This window comes from Dermochelys coriacea, chromosome 15, assembly GCF_009764565.3.
Source record: "Dermochelys coriacea isolate rDerCor1 chromosome 15, rDerCor1.pri.v4, whole genome shotgun sequence".
Lineage (NCBI taxonomy): Eukaryota > Metazoa > Chordata > Testudines > Dermochelyidae > Dermochelys > Dermochelys coriacea.
This window is the reverse complement of record NC_050082.1, coordinates 31,952,012-31,974,450: the sequence shown is the minus strand read 5'-3', so window position 1 is coordinate 31,974,450 and position 22,439 is coordinate 31,952,012. Positions and strand designations below refer to the sequence as shown.

General features: G+C 43.7%; 1 protein-coding gene across 1 annotated transcript in view; it reads left to right on the top strand.

Moving 5' to 3' along the window:
• The first annotated feature begins 2,054 nt into the window (after positions 1-2,054).
• Positions 2,055-22,439, top strand: part of MN1 (MN1 proto-oncogene, transcriptional regulator) — a 50,602-nt gene continuing 30,217 nt past the window's right edge. The window contains 3 exon segments of the mRNA XM_043497866.1: positions 2,055-4,975; positions 4,977-5,556; positions 5,558-6,272. Of these exon segments, the coding sequence (XP_043353801.1) occupies positions 2,895-4,975; positions 4,977-5,556; positions 5,558-6,272 (3,376 nt within the window). The 5' untranslated portion in view covers positions 2,055-2,894.

The following is a 22,439-nucleotide window of genomic DNA, read 5'->3' as shown; positions in this document are numbered from 1 at the left end:
ATAGTTCACATGAAAACTAATTACACAAAATCAATATTTAATCACAGCCCGGTATCCTGATCCTGCAGAAAAATCCTTTTAAAACTCTACTGCCATATACAAATACTTCTTCTTGGCCGCTTGTTTATAGATCTCATTTTTTTGGCTGGAGTAATTTTCATTTTTATTTTTTTAAAATCTATTGACATCTAGGAGATGCGAACACCTGAACTACCTTATAGTTGTAGTTTCTCTCTAGATCCTCGGCTTTAAAACAACACAAGTATTTTGGGTTGGAAATGCGGTCGCATTACCCGCCAGTGCGGGAGACGTTCCCCCGCTATGTTTGCAGCCTTTGGATTCAGCCTAATCCAGGCGTAACGAGCGGGGGGGGGGGGGGGGAGAACCGGCTCATTTCTACCGTCCCGGCTTGCTTGGCCTGTTTGGTTCAAGCCTCCATGGAAAGAGACCTGGGTTGGGAATAGTTTCTGTGTAACATTTATTTAATGCGCAGTTTAGAAAAATATATAGAACGAACCGGACCTACACCGACCGTAAACACGTGTTTAAACGCAGTTTCTAGGTAATATTTGTATTTATATTTAAATGAGTTAGCGGAATTGTAGTTGAGTTTTTTTTTAATGTTACCTTGTTGCCAAGCTGCCCTTTGACTACCTGATTTCAAAGCTGTCCACCCTTTTTACAGACTTCCAAGGGCGAGGTGGGTTTCAGCCCCAGTGGAGAGCCGAAAGAGCCAAACATTTTAACTAAGGTTATTGGGATAAATATTTCATAAAGAGCAGAGCAGATATTAAATTACACTTATTGATTTTGGTATCACAACCCCATTCCTCTCCTTAGCCCCTCTAGACTAATTGATCTCTTAAGGAGGCTTGGCTGTCTGGCCATTACTTTGAATGATAATAATAATAAAAAACACTATAAACGTTACAACAGAAGTCTTGCTTAGACACACTAGCACTTCGCGTAACGCTTGAAGCAAGTGTAGGAATAAAGCCCAGCAATAAAATATCTATATCTAGCCTGTCCTTTGCACTGGCCGATTCCAAGTGCTCATAACGGGTTTCTGTTTTCCCCCAGCCCAGGTCCCTCAGGGCAGCAGCAATCAATAGATTCCACCCCCACCCCTTCCAGTCCCCTTTCCTTGCAACCTGAAACATAAACGTGGGGAGAAGGGAGGCAGGCGTCTTTCCTCCTATTCAGCCGTGCTGCGCTGAGCCCCTAGCCCTCAGCAGCGGCCGGACGGAGAAAGGAGAATTGGAGATGGGAAATGATTCTCGAGGCGCGTTGGGGGAGTTCAGTCTCACCCGGAAAACTTACCATGAACAAAAACACTTAGCGCGGCGATACCACTGACAGATAGCGCTCGCCTAACGGAGCAAAGGCAAACGTGTGTGAGGTCTGTGTAAACATGTCATTTACATCCATGCACCGCCGCGATGAGCGGGAGCATTGCAATGTCAAACGGCTGCAGAGACGGTGCACTTAGCACGTAATGTCAAAAAGTCTTTCCCACAAAAACCTCCTCCCTGTGACAGCCGGTGTTTGTTTTTATTGCCAGCAATGTGACTCCAGCCCGGCGCTTAGGGGACGGCAGCACTTCACCGGAGAGCGTAACAGCCCAGGCGGGCACTGTTTAAACGGGACTCGCAAAGATCAGCGCCAGAAGCCCGCCCGGCCCGTCTGCGCCCAGCGGAGAGCCCTGCGCGCCCCTCCGGGGGGCCGGTCCGTGCCATCCCTGCTCCGCGGAGCCGGAGCGAATTGCAGGCGCTAGCAAAGGGCCCGCTTTCGGGCCGACATTTGTTGATCGTTTGCTGATAGTGTGCAACGGAGGGGGAGGGGGTGGGGGTGGGGGTTAAAACGCCGAAAGGCGCGGCCAGAGCCAAGGCCCGGCAGGAAGGTGATGGGCACAGGAGCGCAGGCGGAGCCCGCCTTCCAGGGGCTGCGGAGCTACAGTGGGAAGGAGCCACCTTAACGGAGAGCCCCGCCCCGGGCCCGGAGCATGCGTCCCGCTCATTGGTGCAGCTCTAATGGCTGAAATTGATTGCTGAAATGCAAAACTTGTTGCTGTTTCTCCAGCTCTGGGTGAGAGAGGGAGCGGAAAGCGGAGACCCTGCAGCGCCCCAAGCCGGGCACCCTGCACCGCCTGCGGCCGCCGGGACCCGCCAGCAGAGGGGAGCGGGGACCCTGCAGCGCCCGAGCCCGGGCCGCCGGGACCCCCAGAGACAGCGTCAGGAGAGCCTCGGTCCGGCCGCCGGGCGGGGAGACCCTCGGAGCGCCCAGCCCCGAGCGCAGCAAGGCGCGGAGAGCGGAGCCCGCCGGGACCCCGCGCTGGGCTGGCCGGTTTCCGAGGCGAGCGGAGAAGCAGAGGCTGTGCCGCGCTCCCAGCGCCTCTGCAGCCCGGCGATGCGGAGCGGAGCTCCCGGGGACTGGAGCCGATGAGCTGCGGAGCCGAGCCCCGCCGGATGTCGGGGAGAGCCGGCCGCCGCACGAGGTGTGAGGGAGCGGGGCGCTCCCAGGCGTAAGTGCTGCGGCCCTCGGAGAGCCCCGGGCTGCGTGGGGCGGAGGCCCGGACCCAGGCGGGTAGATTTCGTTTCCTTGAACTTTGTTTGGAAGCCGGGGCTGACGCTGCCTGCTCCTCCGTGCCCGCCCCGCCCGAGCGCATCCCCGCTACGCGCCCCCACGTCCTGGCCACCTGCCCCGCAAGATGTGAGCGCGGGGACAGCTCCCTGGGGACCCCGGCTCGCCCGCCGCTGCCTGCTGCAGGGACACTGTAAGTTGGCTTTGACTTGGGTGCCATCGCTCGCCGCGGTTCCGAGCGCGCTCCTGGGGGAGCCGGCCCGAGTCGCGCACCGGGGCACGCGGGGTGCCATGCCCTACTGATCCCCAGAAGTATGTTTGGGCTGGAGCAGTTTGAGCCCCAGATCAGCAGCAGAAACGCCGGCCAAGGAGAGAGAAACTTTAGCCAGGCCGGCCTGACCATGGGCTCCCACTTCAAATCGCCAGCTTTCCACTCCGGGGGCCCCGCGGATCCGGCCATCAGCGCCTTGGGCGAGCCTCCCATCCTGGGCATGAACATGAACATGGCCGGGGAAGCGTACGGCTTCCACGCTCGGGGACACTCCGAGCTGCATGCAGGGGGGATGCAGGCTCAGCCGGTTCACGGCTTTTTCGGCAACCAGCAGCCTCACCACGGTCATCCCAACACCCACCACCCGCACCAGCATCACCCGCACTTCAGCGGCAACTTTGGGTCCGATCCCGGCGCCTCCTGCTTGCACGGAGGGCGGCTGATGAGCTACAACAACAACATGGGCAGCCAGCAAGCGTTTGCAGAGGGATACGACCATATGGCCGAGAACCAAGGAGGCGAAGGCTTTGGACAGCAGAGGTCAGGTAACATGCCCGATTTCCAGCACCACAACTCCAGCGCCTCTAACCACGCCGTGCCAGCGCCCTGCCTCCCACTGGATCAGTCTCCCAACCGGGCTGCCTCCTTCCATGGGCTTCCAGCCTCCAGCTCCTCGGATTCCCACAGCCTGGAGCAGAGGAGACTTTCCAACCAGGGAGGCGTCGATTCTTTGGAATACAATTACCCCAGCGATGGCCCTTCAGGACACTTTGATTTGCCAGTGTTTTCTCCTTCCGAGTCTGACGGGCAGCTTCCTCACTATGGTGCTGGCCGACAAGTTCCTGGGGGTGGCAGTTTCCCTGGCACGTCTGTTTTGCCCAGAGCACCGGGCATGGTGGGGATGTCCAAAGTTCACCCACAGCAGCAACACGGTGTATTCTTTGAAAGGTTTGGAGGTGCTCGTAAGATGTCCGTGGGCATGGAGCCTGGTGTTAACGCCAGACATCCTCTAATGCAACAGCAGCAACAGACAGGTTTGCTGGCCAGACAAAACTCCTGTCCGCCAGCAATTCCTAGGCAACAGCAAACCGAAGCCAATACTCCCAACCCCAACTTGCAGGACAATGGGCCAATAATGCAGAACCAGCACGCACAGTTTGAATACCCTATTCATAGACTGGAGAACAGGAATATGCATCCATATACTGATCCCGTCTTTAATATGCAGCACCCTGCTCCGCAACAGCCACCCAATCAAAGACTGCAACATTTTGATGCCCCCTACATGAGCGTGGCCAAGAGGCCGAGGTTCGACTTCCCCACTAGCCCCGCCGTGGATAGGTGCGCCTCCTGGAATAGCAATCTGCACCAGGCGGGGATGGAAAACCACCTATCGCCTTCCGCCTACCCCGGCCTTCCGGGCGAGTTCACGCCGCCGCTCCCGGAGAGCTTTGCCCCGGGCCCGCCGCTCCAGCACCCGGGCCCCGACCCCCAGGCCCTGCAGCAGCGCCAGAACGCCGCCCTCATGATCAAACAAATGGCCTCCCGCAACCAGCAGCAGAGACTCCGGCCGCCCAGCCTGCAGCAGCTGGGGCACCACGGGGACCACCTGGGCCCGAGCGGCCTGGGGCACGCGGGCCCCGCCGGGACCCTGCCGCAGCCCGGCTTCGAGCGCGAGAGCGGCGGCCGCGGGCCCGGCTTCGAGCCGCAGGCCGCGCACCTGGCCCCGGACGGCGGCTGGTTCCCCGGGCCGCCCCCGCCGGGGGAGCTGCTGCCGCCGCCGCCGCCGCCGCCGCCACCAGCGCGGCGCCTGGGCGGGCCCGCCGAGCCCGGCCCGCACGAGCTCGGCCTGCCGCAGGGCGGCTCCGGCCTGATCTTCCGGCCGGCCGCGGGCGCGCTGGGGCTGGCGGGCGAAGGGCACGGGCCGGCCCTGCACTCCCCGGGCGGCCGCGCCCCGTTCGGCGCCGGCTTGGCCCCGCTGCAGTCCCCCGGCGGGGGCGGCGGCGGCGGCGGCGTGGGGCTGCCCAGCGCGCCCGCCGAGCGCCGCCCGCCGGCCGACTTCGCCGCGCCCCCGCTGGGCGGCCCGGGGGCCTTCGCCTTCGGCGCCTCGGCCCGGCCGGCCCCCGCCGCACAGCGCCGCCGCCTCGCCCGGCGCCTTCCCGCCGCCGCCGCCGCCGCCGCCGCGCCCCGCCGCCGCCAGCAAGCTGGGCGCGCTGTCGCTGGGCTCCTTCGCCAAGCCGGCCAGGGAGGCCGCGTTCGGGCAGAGCTGCCTGGCCGCGCTCTCCACCGCCTGCCAGAACATGATCGCCAGCCTGGGCGCGCCCAACCTGCACGTCACCTTCGCCAAGCGCGGCCCGCCCGAGGCCAAGCGCAAGCTGGGCCCGCCCGAGCCCGACGGCGGCCCCGGCCCCGGCCCCGGCCCCGGCCCCGACTTCTTCCCCGGCGGGGCGGCCGCCGCCAAGGCCGCGCCCGAGGCCCGCCTGTCGCCCGGCTTCCCGCCCGAGGCCGCGCCGGGCGGCGAGGGCAAGGCGGCGGCGGCGGCGGCGGCGTCGGGGGCGGGCGGGCGCGGGCGGGGCCGCCGGAAGCGGGACAGCGGCCACGTCAGCCCGGGCGGCTTCTTCGACAAGTTCCCGCCGGCCGAGGGCGGCGGCGCGGCCAGCCCGGGCCCCGGCGGCGGCGGCGGCGGCGGCGGCGCCCCCCCCCGCGCACGACAAGCCGCTGACCTCGCCCTCCTGGGCCAAGGGCGGCGAGCGGCTGCTGGCGGAGCCGCCCGACCTCCTGGCCTCGCTGGACAGCGGCCTCCAGGGCGCCGGCAAGTCGGACGGCGGCTCCCCGCGCGGGGACTTCCCCGAGCAGCCCAGCCCCGCCTACGGCCCCGAGGACGAGGTGTCCTCCAGCCCCGACGGCGGCCTGGCCAAGCCCGCGCGCAGCCCGCTGCTCGGCGGGCAGAAGCCGCTGGCCCTGGGCCTGCTCGGCGCCCCGGCCCCCGCCGCGGTCCCCGCCCCGGCCCCGGACAGCTACGGGCTGGGCGGCGGCGGCGGCGCCCACCCGGGCACCCCGGGCCTGGAGCAGGTGCGCACCCCCAGCAGCGCGTCGGCGCAGGACGAGATCCACCCGCTGGAGATCCTGCAGGCGCAGATCCAGCTGCAGCGGCAGCAGTTCAGCATCTCCGAAGACCAGCCCCTGGGCATGAAGAGCAAAAAGGCCGAGTGCCCCGGCCAGAACGGGGACGGCGAGTTGAACAGCTGTTGCTCGGACAACGTCAAAGGTGCCATGAGCACCATAGACCTGGACTCTCTGATGGCGGAGCATAACTCTACCTGGTACATGCCCAGCGAGAAGTCCTTGATGGAGGGGCCGGAGGAGGACAAGCCCATGGCACCGTGGGAGAAGTCAAAGCCTCAGAACCCCAGCAAAGAAGGTATCGATTTCTAGTCCCTTTATGAGCCTGACTGTAGCTCGGCGGCACGCCTGGCTCTCGCAAAAAGTTTGCCCGATGGTAATGCGTGGCGGGAACCTTCCTCCCGGCACGGGCCGCTCACCTGGCTTGGCTTAGTGTCAGGGCCGGGGAAGAAGGGCGCTTGGTTCCCCTCCTGCCCGTGGAAGGCCTTGGCTGCTTTTTGCGCGTTAAGGTGGAGTCGGGTGGGCCCTCTCTCCTGCTGCGTTGCCGTTTTTTCCACCACCCCCGGCAGGTCCGTTTCTCACTAGAACAGGCTTTCGGCACCCCTGAGTTCTAGAAGCGCTGTTGAATATGGAAATGTAGTTACCCACCCCGATTAGGTGACGAGGCGTTAGGGTTGTCGCCGCTCTCTGTCTACGACACCCTACATGATAAACTCCTGACTCTTGCGTAGGGACCTGCTAATAGGAAATGCATAGCTAACAGCGGTTTGCTCGGATTGTTGCTTTCCGAGACTTGGGTTGGGCATCCCTTCGGAGACAATGGTTCCGCTGTGAACTCGAAAGAGGAAAATAGGTTGGGTCGGGAATCTAACAGGGGAGTTACCGGTAGGTTAGGTAGGTGATCAGCGACTTAGGGAACCTTTTCTGGTTTTGGGTGAATGGACTCCACAGATCAGATTAGGAACAAAACACCGCCCCTCCTCTATAAACCTACACACTTAGAGCTTCATTGACTAAATGAATAGCGGCTCTTTGCTGCTTAAAACAAACAGAACTCTTACTGTCGAAGAAGCAGACAATCGGTTTCTTTACAGCTTTTAGGATGAAGGCTTTAAAATCCTAACTTGTTTGTGCCCATAACACATTCATTCTAATTTCAATTAGGCGGTATTCTAAGCCGTGTAATTTCTGCCTTAACATGGGTGAATTCCACTATTTTTTTTCATATTGGATTAATTAAGCAGGGAAAGTTTTCAAATATACATGGCAAGTGTTCAGATGGGGCTCTCAGTTTAATTTGCAGAAATACATATATTGACAGACGAGAACTTCCTGCTGTGGGAATGTTTACTTTTGAATGAAATTATTTTTTATATATATATATATATAATAAGGTTTTGGTGAACCCAGCAAAAATCTGCTTGGTGTCAATGTTACATAGTCTCTGTTTCTAAGTATTTTCCTGCTTTATCTTTTAAAGATGTGGTGCTGAGCTAAGAAGTTTCTACCATTGTTAACATAAAGAAAATAATATCAGACTCAGTGTTTGTCAATATAAAACCATGCTTAGTTGACAGATGTTTAATATCCACATTTAGTTTTCATTCGTGGTTTTCTTTATTATCTAGAGGGCATTATGATTCTAAGATGGAAAAAAACATACATGGGTGGAAAACAGTTTTAGTTATAAAAGCTCCTTAACAAAGATTTCAGATTTAATAATTTCCATTTTATCAAAGCCATTTTTTCTAAGCTCATTGATTTAAGGGTGTGTGTGTGTGCGTGCGTGCGCACACCCTCCCTCCCTTCCCCCACATACTATATATGTAAAATTGTCTATATGTATGCACCTGTGTGTGTGTGTGTGTGTGTGTGTGTGTGTGTGTGTGTATTTTATATCATGTACACGTATTCATGTATTTTATGTTGATGATGCATTTTGCTAATGTTAGGCTGGTTCAGATCTATTTTCACGATCTCCTCTTAAGATTGATTTTTGTGGTACCCTTGATTGACTTTTGGAATTTAGGTAAAGAGAGACGTTATTAAAATGAAAATGGAGTTTGGGTGGTTTGAAAACTCCGTAACTTCCTACTTCCAGTTCTGGTGGGCTTTCCTGCTTTCGTTTTCTGAAGCATGAATGCTGGCCCCCACTGTTTTTGTCTCTTTGTTCATGTTTAATGCCCAGCACTAGAGACTCTCATTTGAATCCGGAGTGCTTAGCATGCACAGCAGACTCTATGAAACGCATCAGCATTCGCCATGCTTCGCCCAGGCAAGGACATAAATTGGTTTGTTTGGGGCCCTTCTTTCCATTTTTAAATGGAGTTGCACACAGCATCCTTCCTGGCCCCTTCTTTTTTTATTGTTTCTTGTGCACAACATCTAGATCTGACTGGATCAATAGCTAGTTAGCACAAATCACAGTTCCTGTCAGTTCTACCTTGTCAGACATACACACGCTCATGCACACTCTAATTAAAAGCAGATTGGGGAAAAATGAAACTTAAGTTTGTTTTTTGTTTTTTTTTTTTGTTTTTTTTTTAGATTTTAGTTTATTGGATTAAAAAAACCTAAGTGAAATATTTTTGGACTTTTTTTGTGACAGCTTGGCTTAATATTACAAGTTTTTCTTGTGTACATATGACTCTGTGGCAGTGGTTTTTTTTTTTTTTTTTTTTGTTGTTTGAGACAACTCCCCTACACACAGTTTGATGTTTTAAAAAAATGGGCTTGTTCAATAGTCACCAGTACTTTTAAGGAAATAACTCTTCCTTCTCATATAATGATAATCATAAATATTATTACAAGAGCCAGCTCATCACTCTTGTGCGGGTGTTCTTGGAAGGAGAACTAGTAACTTGTATTCCTGTATAAGGATAAGTTTTAGCACTCAAACCTCTTAACATAAAATAAGATATTGATCTAACTCTATAACACTGGATAGATAGATTCGTTTCGATTTCCATTTTTAGCCCTTGGAAGGTTTAAATGGACCAATTCTTCAAATGAGACAAGTGATATAGATAAGTAGAGAATTAACTTTAATTGTTCTTTGAAATGATAGGAGGCAAAGTAGATGAGTTCTTTTTTTCTGTCACAAAATAAGAATTATTATATTTTTAATTAAATCATATCCTTACGTGCTTGAAGTTGTGTTTAAGAAAGGGGTTTTATTTATCACGTGACTGAAGTTCAACCCATTTTTAAGTATTCTTAAAAGGTTTCTAAGTATTTCCAGTTGTGCATATACAGAAAATGTATGTCGTTTTCAAACATCGCTACTTAGGATCCAAACGTTAGTAATACTTAATACAGTACAGTGTGAAAGGTTATAAGTTTATTAAAGCATTTAATTTGGTTATACTATTAAAATACTCGTATTTCTGAAGTATAGCATAACCTCCCTAACAAAAACAAACAAACAAACAAAAAAAAAAACAAAAAACCCCACCAAAATATTTAAGTTCTACTCACTGGGGTCAGAAAGAACCTCTTCTGTTTTGTACATAACACACAACTACTGTGACATGCATTGATTCTTCTATGGACTTCTCCATTCACCCTACATAGAACCTTAAAAAGAAGTTCTAACTCTTGGAGCATTGAAATCAGCATTTCATGTTCTTGAGGCCGTTTATCCAAAGTGTGTGTGGTTTTTGTGTTTTTAAGTTTAGTTAGTTCTACTGTGATTGCAGGAGCTTTGTTTGTACAAGTATCTTCTGTCTGTAGAAGGCAACTCTTTGAATATTCAGTTAATACCCACACTAATGGAAGAAACAACTTGTCTAAATAATTGTTGCAGTGACTACAGACTCTTCTTTGCTGATGCTCTGTAGTTTTTTGATAGTGTTATTAGAATGAGTGTTTGTGTGAGTAGTTTCAGAGTAGCAGCCGTGTTAGTCTGTATTCGCAAAAAGAAAAGGAGTACTTGTGGCACCTTAGAGACTAACAAATTTATTTGAGCATAAGCTTTCGTGAGCTACAGCTCACTTCATCCGATGCATTCAGTGGAAAATACAGTGGGGAGATGCATCCGATGAAGTGAGCTGTCGCTCACGAAAGCTTATGCTCAAATACATTTTATGTCTTCTCTGTGCTATCCACCCGGGATCTAGTGTTGAGGGATGTTTAAAACTGTGTCTGTAGAAATACTGATGACTCTTAAAACCCTAGTAAGTGTAATTAGGAAGAGCCAGACCAAGATCACTTGCAAAGCCCAGGATGAATTGAGTACGTTTCATTTTTCCTAATTTGACTAAATTAGAAAAACTTTTTACTCCAATGGAGTTTTGATTAGTACATTCTGGGAGGCCAATAGTTAAGTTCTTGGTTTTTGTTCCTCCCCACCCCCACCATTGAAATTTCTAAGGTCCCTATCGATGCCTTCACTTGACATTTGCACCACAGGAATATGTAACCTAAAACCACACCGGTGTTAATCAGGGAAAATGAAAATAGATGTGGTTACCCTTTGTGGCTCTTACATTGGTGGTTGCCCATTTTCATTTCCAAGTCCAGCTCAGTATGCTTCATTTCTGATCTTTAGGTTCTTAAATATTTCATAGCAGTAATAAACTTGTCTTTGGAAGAAGCCAACAGACATAAAATGCTAACCAAGCAAACTATTTAAAACTGTACATTTCTACAGCATATTAAAAAAGGACTTAGATTCTTTCTAGATACGGCTGTTAGTCCTTGTCAGATTTTCTTTTAAGTCCCAATACATTCTTTGGTGAGTTTTTTTTTATTTTAGTAAGCTGCTGACTTATTTGAGAGATTTTTACCAAGGGAAATAGATTTGTTTACTAAGACGGAATTTGTCAAATTTCCTGTGTGGCCTTTCAAATGCTGAAATAACATTAAAAGCAACATATGATTTGAAATTGACTTATACTGTAATAAGGACTATAGGAAATGAGTTAACACTGACTAAACTTACTTTATAGCAGTGAAACTATGATTCCTGATGCTATTTTGTTTGCTTGATGGAGATCTTTAAACTTCCATGAGGAATTTTAAGTTACCAGAAATGCAGTTATCTTTGCCAAGAAGTTATGTGATATACTCTGCAGATATGAAATATACATCTTTAATAAATGATCTGGGTTAGCTGGATGATTTATGGGGAGAGACTACTCCCACTGCAGATTGCAATGAAGATTTCATTGTGCATTTAGATTTGGATTTAATATGATCTCTTTAAACTCTTCTGATCTCTAAAAATCTAGCAAGGTCGTGACTGATTTGGCTTCATTTGAATGACAATAGCACTATTTCATTTTCTCTGACCAACCATTAGCTTTGCAGTATTATTTTATAGAAAAATGTTCCTGTTCAGAAACACTTGCTTCTGTTTTATATACTATTAGAGATAAAATATTTGCAGCTTTATATGCCAAATATCAAACGAGACTGGGAATAAGGGTAAGATTTTTAGTATCAATTGCAATAACTATTTTAAAATAATTAAATATTTAATGCAGGAAGTATGTGGATTTATTAGCTTCAGTAACTGTTGTACTTGTCTGTATTTTTCTTAGTCTTGCATTTCTTTTTCTTTAGATTTTTTCAGTCCAGAGTAATAGATGGTTGGCATGAATTCAGAATTTGCTTGCAGTATTAGTAGGCTAATTTTTTTGGGTAACATATTCTGTTATTTTCTAATGACATATTTGGTTGTGGGATTGCCTGTAACAGGAATATTTATTTAAACTGTGTGTGAGTGTGAGAGAGAGATGGAAAGATCGATATATTTAGAATACCCATGGTCTCTTCAAATTGTCACATACCGCGTTAAAGGAACTGGGTGAAACTAGAGGTATAGGTCAAAGCAGAGATTTATTCTGATCTGTGATTCTGTTGCACTATGTCCCTTTTTAATTTTGTATGTGTACTACATGTCTTTCTAACAAATGATCTAGTAGTGTTTGAACAATTTATTATAAAGTAGTAATTCCATTTTTTGTAAGACTCTTAAGATATCTTGTTCCGTTGTTACTTCTACCCAACAAATTCTGATTTTTTATAAGGCATTGAACAAAGGAGTGATTTAAAAATAAACAGACTTCCAATGATTGTAACAATTAAATCACAGCCTCTGCAATCTTCTGGACAATGTAAGGGTTTTGATACAGCAAAATGCTTTTTTATATATTTATATAAAATTGTAGTACTAGACAAATGACTGTGTGCATTATTTAGTATTTATATGTGTGTGTATGTATAATTTATAAGTATGTATGTGCATCTCTGTGTGAAATATGTATGTATAGTGTGTGTGTGTGTGTGTGTGTGTGTGTGTGTGTGTGTGTGTGTGTGTAATACTGGCTTAGTCAGAACCTGATTATATCAAAGTATGAATTTCTGCATATCCTGTAGGCTGGCTTTATTGTCCTTTTAAAGAGAAGTTTCATGTTGTTCAGTATTTACATTTTTCATTTAAAAAAAAAAAAGGATCTGACATCTCCAAAACAGTTGTTACTTGATTCTAACATATTTAAAATATCTAGAGTAAGAGGTTAATTCTTGGGCAGTGGAATTGTCGCCTGTCTTGTAACTACTGTAAAGTATATCGTTTTCCATATTTTCAGGCTGGAATGCTTTCTGTGCATAATGATTTAGATAATTTATGTCAATTTCAGAATATCAATCTGTAGTGGGAATCTAATTCAACCAGTAGCAATCATTCCATCAGTTTGTTTTGGCTTTTTTTTTTTTTCTTTTTAAAGGAAGCCCTTGTATTTTAAAGAAATACAATGTTTGAGGGTTTTTTTTGTTTTTGTTATTATTAAAGTAAGACTAATTGAGATTCACTTACTTCAGGGAGACTTTTAAAAGATACATCTTTGATTAGGGATGTACTTAGAACATGATTTGGTAGTTCCCGTTTTCTTAGTCTGTATTTTATATTGAGGCTTTTAATTTTGAGATCCGTGACACAGCAGTAGATATCTTATCAGAAATAACATTGAAGATTCTATCACTTTGTCTAAGAAATACGAAATCCAAGATGACTTCTTGCCATAGTTAAATAGTCCAATTCTTAGTTTTGATTTAAAATGGATGTTAAACAGAATTTTCCTCAATATCTTGTAGCTGGATCCCACACTTGGCCTATATTGATAATACTAGTAATTTTAGACAAAAACATTGTCTTTTGTAGCTGCTTTATCTTCCTGAGACACTTAAGCCATCTTTTCTGTTGAAGTGTTGATAATTAGTAATGTAAAAACAACTGTTTTCTTTCCTTTTGCAGAAGAACAACACAAGTTTCTTGCAATGTGAAGTATGTTTAAGGATTATATGCAAGAGTTACAAAGTTAAATACCTTTTAAATGTAAGGCTGTGAATTTAACAGCTGGAGGTCTACTCCATTAATTTTAACAAGATGACTTTCTTAATACTTCAAAGAGAACATTTTAGATGATACTGAATTGCAAAAAAAAAAAAAAAAAAAAAAAAAAAAAAAAACCGCAAAACATCCAGGCTGTTTCACACTTCTGCTTTCAAATGACAAAAGCCCACTTATGCGAGGAAGGCATTAATGTGTTCCTTAATTGGCGTAATCAGTTGAGTTTTTTTTTTAACTGCACTTGGTCAGTGTTGCACTAAATATATATATTTTTTTAAAAAAAGAGAGCCATTTGTTTTATTAGTCTTTTTCTGACACTTAATTTCATTTATCTGTAACAATGCAAGGGTTGGTTTAGGAGACCTAGAATTTGTGTTGTGTTCAACAACAAAGGATAATGAGTTTGTATCTCTAAGTGTATAGTGTAGCGCTTTTAGATTGGAGCAGTGCTAATCCAAATACTATCATTTCCAAAGAACTGTCTAATATAGTCAAGACTTAACAGATTCAGCATAAGCGAATCTTATTTAAAACTATTTCATTCCCAAAGGTGCACACTGCATTGGTTACTAGTAGTTACTGAAAACAAGACATTTCTTGTCTTTGTGTGTTTAACTTTTACTGGAAGCATCATTCATGTGTGCTAATAAAATTTTTGCAAATTTGTCTTTATTTCTCTATAGTATTTTAACATAAAAAATGCAGTCCATGAAGTTGCAGTGTCTAGATTTCTATTAGGTTTTTGAGGTTTGTCTGAAGAAGCCTACCGTGGCTTGGTATGCAGAAATCTGGTCATGTTTAAGTGCTCCAATGATAGATTTTTGCATTAAAGTAAATATAGTTCATTTGAGATTAAATGCAAAAATAACAAATGTACAAGCCCTAAAGAATTCTGCTGGTGCCTCATTGCAGAATGTTTTATTAGACATTGCATTTACCATCTTTTCCCTGTAAGCTAGTTTACTTGAACTTTTGTGCATTTGATTTATTTTATCTTGCTATGTAAAGTGTTTTGAAGCACCTGAAAAATTTAGATGATGTGAAATGAGTTACAAGCTAATTTCCCTCCCTCCCCCTTGTTTGGATTCTCCTTGGTAGGCCCTTAGTCATTTTCCCAGGAAAGCATTTAATCATTCAGTTGTTTTGAAATGGCATTTTTATATGGTAAAATAATGTTTTAAAATTATGGCCAATAGTCATGAAATATTTTAGAGAGTTTGTATTGCTAATGAAAGAATTATACTAAAGGTGAAGAAGGACTGATCCCAAGAAATATGCTGCTTTTTTTAATTAAAAATGAAACCAATATAAAACAACTTTTTGGTTTAGAATCCAGACTTTTAATTCAGTGAATGAGGCAAAATGTCCCCCCCCCATGTAATTGTGAGGATTTAATACCTTTTATTATTATATATTTTCTCTTAGAATCAGTTCTTTGGTGAAAGTGCAACACGAGGAAGTTGATCCATTTTCTCTCTCTCTCTCTCTCTCTCTCTCTCTCTCTCTCTCTCTCTCTCTGAACTACAGATTATAATTATCTGGTTAGAATCTTAGGGTTTTGCATTTTTTTCCCCCAGAAAAGCTCTCATTCTCATTTTTACATCATCTCCCGTTTCAGTGACATTTTGTGCCTTTTGGTGTATAAGAAATGACAGAAAGGGAAGGATGGGGGAAATTCTAAAAAGTAAAATAAATGCTCTGTAACCACGTAACTGTTTCTGGAGAGACTGTGCTGCATGTGTTCTACTATGCACTGTTATGGATGCAGCTTTTATTGTCTAGGCTACACTAGCCTGAGTGAACAGAAAATATGTATGTGAGTAGTTCGTCTCTTGGCTAGATGGCACAGTTGATCAATTCATTACCATTTGGCTTGTGGTGACTTGAGTTTATATTTGCTTTTGATCATAATGGAATCTATTTTTAAAAGGTTTCCACTCTATTATTATTTAAAATCATTTTTAGAGAGCTATAAATTGACATGGGCACTTCATAGTGCCCTTTTCAAACTTAAGAGCTCTTCCCCACCCTGAATGATTTACAGCCCAAGTCAGAGAAGATAATCAAATCCAACACAAGGGAAGATATTGGGCAGTCCTTAGTGCGCATGCAGCCATGTGACAAAATGACCCACAGAACCAATTTAATTATTGTATGGTACAGAGCAGCCGAACATCTTTAACTTGGACGAAACATGACCAACCTTGTACTCCTGTTTTAAAAACAAAATGAAAGCAATGGTCTGGAGAGCAAAATAGTTCCAATCAGTATGAGGACTTCTGTGCTGTAATGCCCTTCCCCACCCCTAAATATAGACACATGGTGCTCTTTTTATGATCACTGGAGTAGCCAGCACACCATCTTTCTGTGCTCTTCTCGTATAATTCCTTAGCTTTAGCAGCAGAGGAAAAACAGGACCACTTGAAATACAATTAAGACTGGGATGGCTGTTTTGAGATAGGAAAGATTACAGAGGAAAAGGTAGAAGCAAAATCCTTTATATTTTTTGTTCCAGTCAAGAGAGAGTTTCAGAACATCAACTTTTAGTTAATTCTAGCTGTCAAAAAATGGGTATTGGTTATCTGGATCTCTGACTGTGCTGAGAGATGGAGGCAATGAACATGTAAAAAATTACAAAACTGAAACCTAAAGAAACCTCCAAATCCTTGGAGTTAATCACAGTTTTAAGTTCTCTGTGCACATAATTGTATCAAATGTTCTAGATAAAGAAAGGTGTTTAGTGGACACATCATTCTAATACACTTCATTGGTTTTGGACTGATGGACATCCAAGAAATGACACATGCATGTTTTCAGAAACGAAGAGTGTGGCTTGCTGCTCTTACTTGGACTGGGTCTCAGATATCCACTATTGGAGGAAAGATTTGTTGTTGGTTCTAGTTCTGAATTCTTTGCCATTGGCAAATGGAAATATAATTTGGCCTAGCTTTGTTGCCAAAATAGAAGCAAAGATTTACAGCACTAGCTGCTGACAGATCTGTTGCTTTTATAATTTGTTTGTGTTTTCTTGAGAGAGCGATTACTTTTTAGTTCAAATAATTACCCAAAGCCTCTCACATTTGGATAATTTATTTTAAACCTCTTTATACAAATGACTTTCAGATATTTTCCATCACAGAAAGTGTAGGTTGAAAATCTCTTCCTTGAATCAGACAGATATGAACTTCAAGAGCTGGAAAAACAGGCAGTTGGAGAGATGGTGATACAATGACATTTTTACGTCTACCTATTAAGCATAATGGAGGGTTGGTTGCTGGCCCTAAATTTGGAACGGTCTTTATCTAAACCCTTAAAACAGAAATAGTTTTCTATAATTACTGTATTGCAGGGAGGACTACAGCTAGGTAAATGGGATAAAAACTGTTACCTGTCCAATTGTATCAGCCATAATTACTGTATTTCTGAACTTCTGTTTTCAGAGATAAAATTTATGGCTATGGTTGTCAAATAAGTAGGTTAAAAGAAGACGCAGAAGAAAGTCAGAGATGAGGAATATCAGATGAATAATGCTCAGAAAATGGTTTAGTCTTACCTCTGTTTTTTGGCGATTATTACTTTATCTCAAAGGCTTAGGATCAAATGTTTTTTTTTTTTTTTTTTAAACACTGCACACTGGATTGTTTTTATGTTGGTCAAATTTAGGATACTGAATTATAAAATTTAGATCCAAGGATCTTTTGTCAGTTTCATGTTAATTCTGTGTTCAGGCAAAGCCTAATTAAACAGGCCTGTTCAGTTCTGGGTTCTGTTTTTACTTTTTGATGGAGCGTATTTCTGCTGCTTGTTGTATGTGGATAAGGCCACAACATTAGGACAGTGTATCATTTGCTTGGAATTGTTTAGATTATATTCATTTTCAGATTGAAGGAATCTAGTTTTAATGGGAGAGGAGCAATTGTTTATAATTAAACTAGTTTTTCATATCCTACATTTTGTTTTGTCTTTGTACATAGTGGTAACTTTGGATTCCTAACTTACCACAGCAAGAAAAAATCCTGTATAATTTTCAAAGTGGTAGTGCCACTTTATTGTGGTATTTGATCATATTGGGCTCATATATTCAATCAAACAATAGCTGTTTCTACTTCAGGTCTGAAAAAGGAAAAATTGCTTTAAAATTTTGTAAAGCTGGTGTGGTGTTTTTCTCCTTTCCCCTTCCTGTCACCTTGCAAAATGTACTTTACTTCTCTCCCCTGCCCCCTTCCCCCCCCCCCGTATGGAATAGATTTTAGAGGGTTTTCTTTTTAATGTTTTTTGACGACTGCTCTTGCTTTCAATAGTGATCTGGCCCAAATGAAAATGGTGAGGAGTGCCCATTACTGAGCTGCAAAAGAATGGGTTATGCCAAAAAACCATTGAGATAAAAATGTAATTTTCCCTTCCGCATTCAGTGCTAAGAATTAATAGTACATTCTTCCTAAATGGGCACTTTTATATTATATTTTTGCCTTAATGAAATTCTTTCCTAAACAGGAGTGCTTCATTTAAAACTTGAGAGATCAATTTTGTTCTATTTATCCCTTCAGAACTGGTGCCCCAGTTTTTTCAGCAGTTTTTTTCTCTATTTTTAAATCCTGCTGAAAAGTATCCTGGAATTTTGTTGAAACTCTTTATATATTGGGTCCAAAGGAGTATGATTCAAATATTGGCACAGTTTGATTCTTCCTTGCTTCTTCAGGAACTAAGTTACTTTGCATTTTTTATGTATGAAATTTTGTTTCTTCATCTGGGCCTTTTGATTGATTGATCTGAATGTCAATTGTGTTCTTACCGGCTTTGTTAGGCGCACTCAGCCCCTGGCCAGAAAGCAATGAAGACACCAATATGTCACTTACTCGTTTTTGCAAGAAATACTACAAAAGAGGAAATACGAAAGTCGAAGGTTAGATGGTTACTTTGTGGTCACTACCTAGTTTATTTGTGTGTGCCTACTGGATAATAATCCATTTTAATAAATCTTGAGCACTGATGGTTCACTTAAATGCATTATTATACTATGAGTGCATTGTTTTGTGAAAATAATACCCAGAACCGTTTCTTTAAATGTTTTAAGAATCTTCAAAATGATTTTAACAAACAGTTTTCTCTTGAAATAAAGAAACACCTAATGGAAAAGAAGGAAATCGTTGGCTAGAGTAATTGGAGAAACTCTGGTGGAAAGCCCCATTGAAAGAATCACTCTGTCAAAGAGTGCTTCTGAGGAACTTGTCTGTCTTCACTTTTGTAGTGTTTACTGTTTGGCTGGTCTGTTGTTGCTCTTGCTTTCTCATTATTAAAGTAGCACAAGACCAGTGGTCCCCAGGAAGGATTGTTGTAGTGGCTTTTGTGCCAAGTAGATCAGTACACAACATCCCACTAGTATTTTTGGTCACTAGCCTGTGAGGCATGGCTGAGAGTAGTAAAATCTGTGCCGGATTAGTCTGTTGGACACGATGACAGAAGATTTTATGCAGTTCGTAGGTGTGCACGCATGCACACATACCCATACACCCCAATTTTGGGTGACAGTAATTCTTTTCCTCTACTAGCACTTGCTGTTTTCTTTTTAGGGCATTTATGTCACTACCAGACCCTGATGTGCTGCTGTCATTGACTCTGGCTTCATGCGGTCATGGGTCATTAGCTAGTATATGTGAAAGCCAAGATATTTTTTCTTCCCTGTGACAGCTTTTCCTTGGATTAGAAGGAACAGTTCCCTGATATGAGTGAGTAATGGTCATTCTTCCATTGATGTAGGTATTCATAAGACAAGCAAGCACATTTTGGGTTATAATAGCTTTCCGGCAACCATGCAATTGTCATAAATAATCAGTCTCAGGCAATAGAAAATTAGACGTTATAGTAATGTTTTTAACATTTTTCTTTTTTTAATAAAGGTGGTTGAATATCACAATAGAGAACAAAATTATATTTTAGGAGTGGGACTAATGGAAAAAAGCCCCCTGCTTCAAGCAGATTTTTACTGCTCACGCTTACATAGAAAAAAGCATTTAATTAAAAACTTGTTTGGCAATGTTCTGATGAATATTATTAACACACAGTCTATATTTAACAAATATACATGATGATTAAAAAAAGAACAGGAGTAAATATACCTCAACTTCTCACAAAATAAAAATCTACATAAGCAATATCTTTTAGACAGCCTTGGAATATCTGTTGGGAGAAGCGTGTCTTCAGGTGTCTCTTTCTTTACTGCAAATTGTTGTTTTTCTTACGATGCATTAAATACAGCAAAAGAGATTTCCTTATTTTGCAGCACACAGGCCTCTGAAATATTTCCGTACTAGGCTTATAAACCAACAGTGGACTTAATGTCCATAATACTGCTTAGAAAATGTATCTATCTGCAAATTTTATAAGAACTAGCAGTTCTGTTGCAGTGGCCCTGCAATTGGGGTCTTTATTAACTTCCCTGGCCTTGCCCAGTGGTGGGCTTCAGTTCAGTTCAGTTGCTCTTCCACCTATATTCAAACGGTCTGATCCTGTTCTCATTTAGATCAATGGCAGAACTCTCTTTGACCCTAATATTATAGGATCAGATGCAAAGAGAAGAGGCGGTGGGGATCCTGTTTGTTCAAATTTATTAGTCTTTTAAATTTTTTATTTTAATTTTACAGTTATTCCTCAACTGCGTAAACATATTCAGAATAGCCTTGAGCATTTGTTATCTGATTTATTTTAGTTTCTTAATAGTAAAAATGTGTATAGTCTGCAACTGGGCTTATCTCACAGACAAAAGAATAAAATGTTGCAGTTTTGGTGACAACTAAAGAACCCTAAGCAGAAGCAACTGCCAAAGCTTGACAAAAATGTAATGTTTCTTTCTTGAAGTGACGACAGTGCTTTATTCAAAACCTTACATTTATCTTCAAACGCGGGGGGGGGGGGGGAGAGAAATTCTATTCACTAAAAATAAATAAATTTTTTAAAATCCTCCCTGTATTTAAACAGTATATTTCAAGAGTCTCCTCTCCACCAAGACTCTTGCTTTATCATCTGAAAAAAGGTAGAAATCAGAATACTGTGGGTTAATCTATTTGACAGAATACTATTTGGTAGACCTAATTTGCAAAGAATAAACTATTTGTTGAATAGTCCCCCCCCATTTGCATATTAATGGTGAAGAGCTAAAACTCTTCAATTAAATATTCAAAATTTCTTCAGCAAATAATTATTGGTTTGCAGATTGTGAATTTGCAAGTATTTGTGATTTTCAATTAGTGTTCAGTCTTGGTTAGCTATGTAAATCACTTAGCATTGTTTGCTCTTTGACTAGAGAATTTATGTCCCTGACCAACATGCTAGTTGCAAATTATATTTGTGTGTGTGTAATATTTACAATTTGCAAATCATGCTGTTGACTAGTTAGATTTTCCAGTCTATGAAAAGAAAAATACTACGTAATTTAGGTAATTTACCAACGTAACTTGAGATACAGATTATATGTGCAATTGTATAATTTCCAGTTCCATTCATTTTTTGTGATTCATGTAGCCAGTCCAGTGCAGATTACAAATCATGGATTTTGCAATCAAATATGTAATTCGCTGAAAGCAAATTTTGAGAATTTAAGATTTTTAGTTTAACATTTGCTCTTTGCAAGTATTGTGACAATGAAGCATGAGCTCTAAAATGTTGTGGAAAATGAAAATAAAAAGGTCGCAAAAATGATTGACTCAAACATATTTGTGAATAACTATTTCCGATGTTTGCTCAACTCTAGTATTTGAAGGTGTATAGTATATAGAGCGTATGTTATATCTGAAGTATCCCAAAACATGCTGCTATTAGTGAATATTATATTATCTTAGTGGTCTGAGGTATTGATATTGGGGGGTCCCATTGTGCTAGCTAGCGTATAAACACATACAAATATGCAGTTCCCGAATATGCAGACTCTAAACATGCAGTAAATATCCTTGCACAGCTCTGTTCTTCCCCCTGTTCCATTCCCTAAAACAGTGGTTCTAGGACTTGTGCAGTCACCTTGTTGTTGCAAAATGTCATATTTTACATTTCCTAAGTGTTCTGTTTGGCTTTTCTTATCTTCTAGATTTTAGTGCATTTCCCCCCACTTTTTGACCAACTCGAGTACTTGGAACTAGTGTGCTTTGCAGTCTTGTCAGTCACCTGCTTGCCCTTTGAGAATGATACAGGCAAGCACACACACCTGCCAGGAACTGTATTCTGTGTTCAAATTAGGTTTTGATGTTTTTTTTGTTCGTTGGGTTTTTTGTTTTGTTTTGTTTTTTTTGTCTTTGTTTTTTAAAGGGTAACTGCATGGCTCAAAGGATTGGGTAAGGGCTACGGGACCTTTCCCCTTTAGATCACCAGGTCAACTCCAACCCAGGTCAGTAGTGACCAAAGTCATTTCCCTCTGAATCATGTTTGTTGACTTATGTGAAAGGTGGTGGTGGTCTGTCTCCTTCTTAATGGACAAGTGTGCACATCACAAAGCCACTACGGTGACGGGCATTAACAGACACTCCTGTTGGCAGTCTCAGCAGAGAGGCCAAAGACTGAATGGGCCAAGAAGTCTGAGCTCCCCTCTACTAGCTGTCCCTCCAGGTCAGGGATGAGGCAAACTGGTGAGGAAGGGTTTTGAGAAGCTTGTCTGTTGTGTGATGTTCCCTGTTCCATGGCTTGAAATCTGGCCTCCTGAACGAGCATGAAATTTATATTAAAAATAAACAGAACAATGTTTTAATACTAGGCTTGGAAGGATTAGTGAATGAATATCAAAGTAATTGTACACACACAGACTGACAAAATATTTCTCAAAAAGAAAAGTACTTTTGGCACCTTAGAGACTAACAAATTTATTTGAGCATAAGCTTTCGTGAGCTACAGCTCACTTCATTGGATGCATTCATCGGATGAAGTGAGCTGTAGCTCACGAACACTTATGCTCAAATAAATTTGTTAGTCTCTAAGGTGCCACAAGTACTCCTTTTCTTTTTGCGAATACAGACTAAGACGGCTGCTACTCTGAAAATATTTCTGTGATCATCAAAATTTACAGATAGGCAAAGTAAGAAAAATGCTGCATGAGAACTTCAGAGTTTGTTTTAAGGCTATTTATTTTGA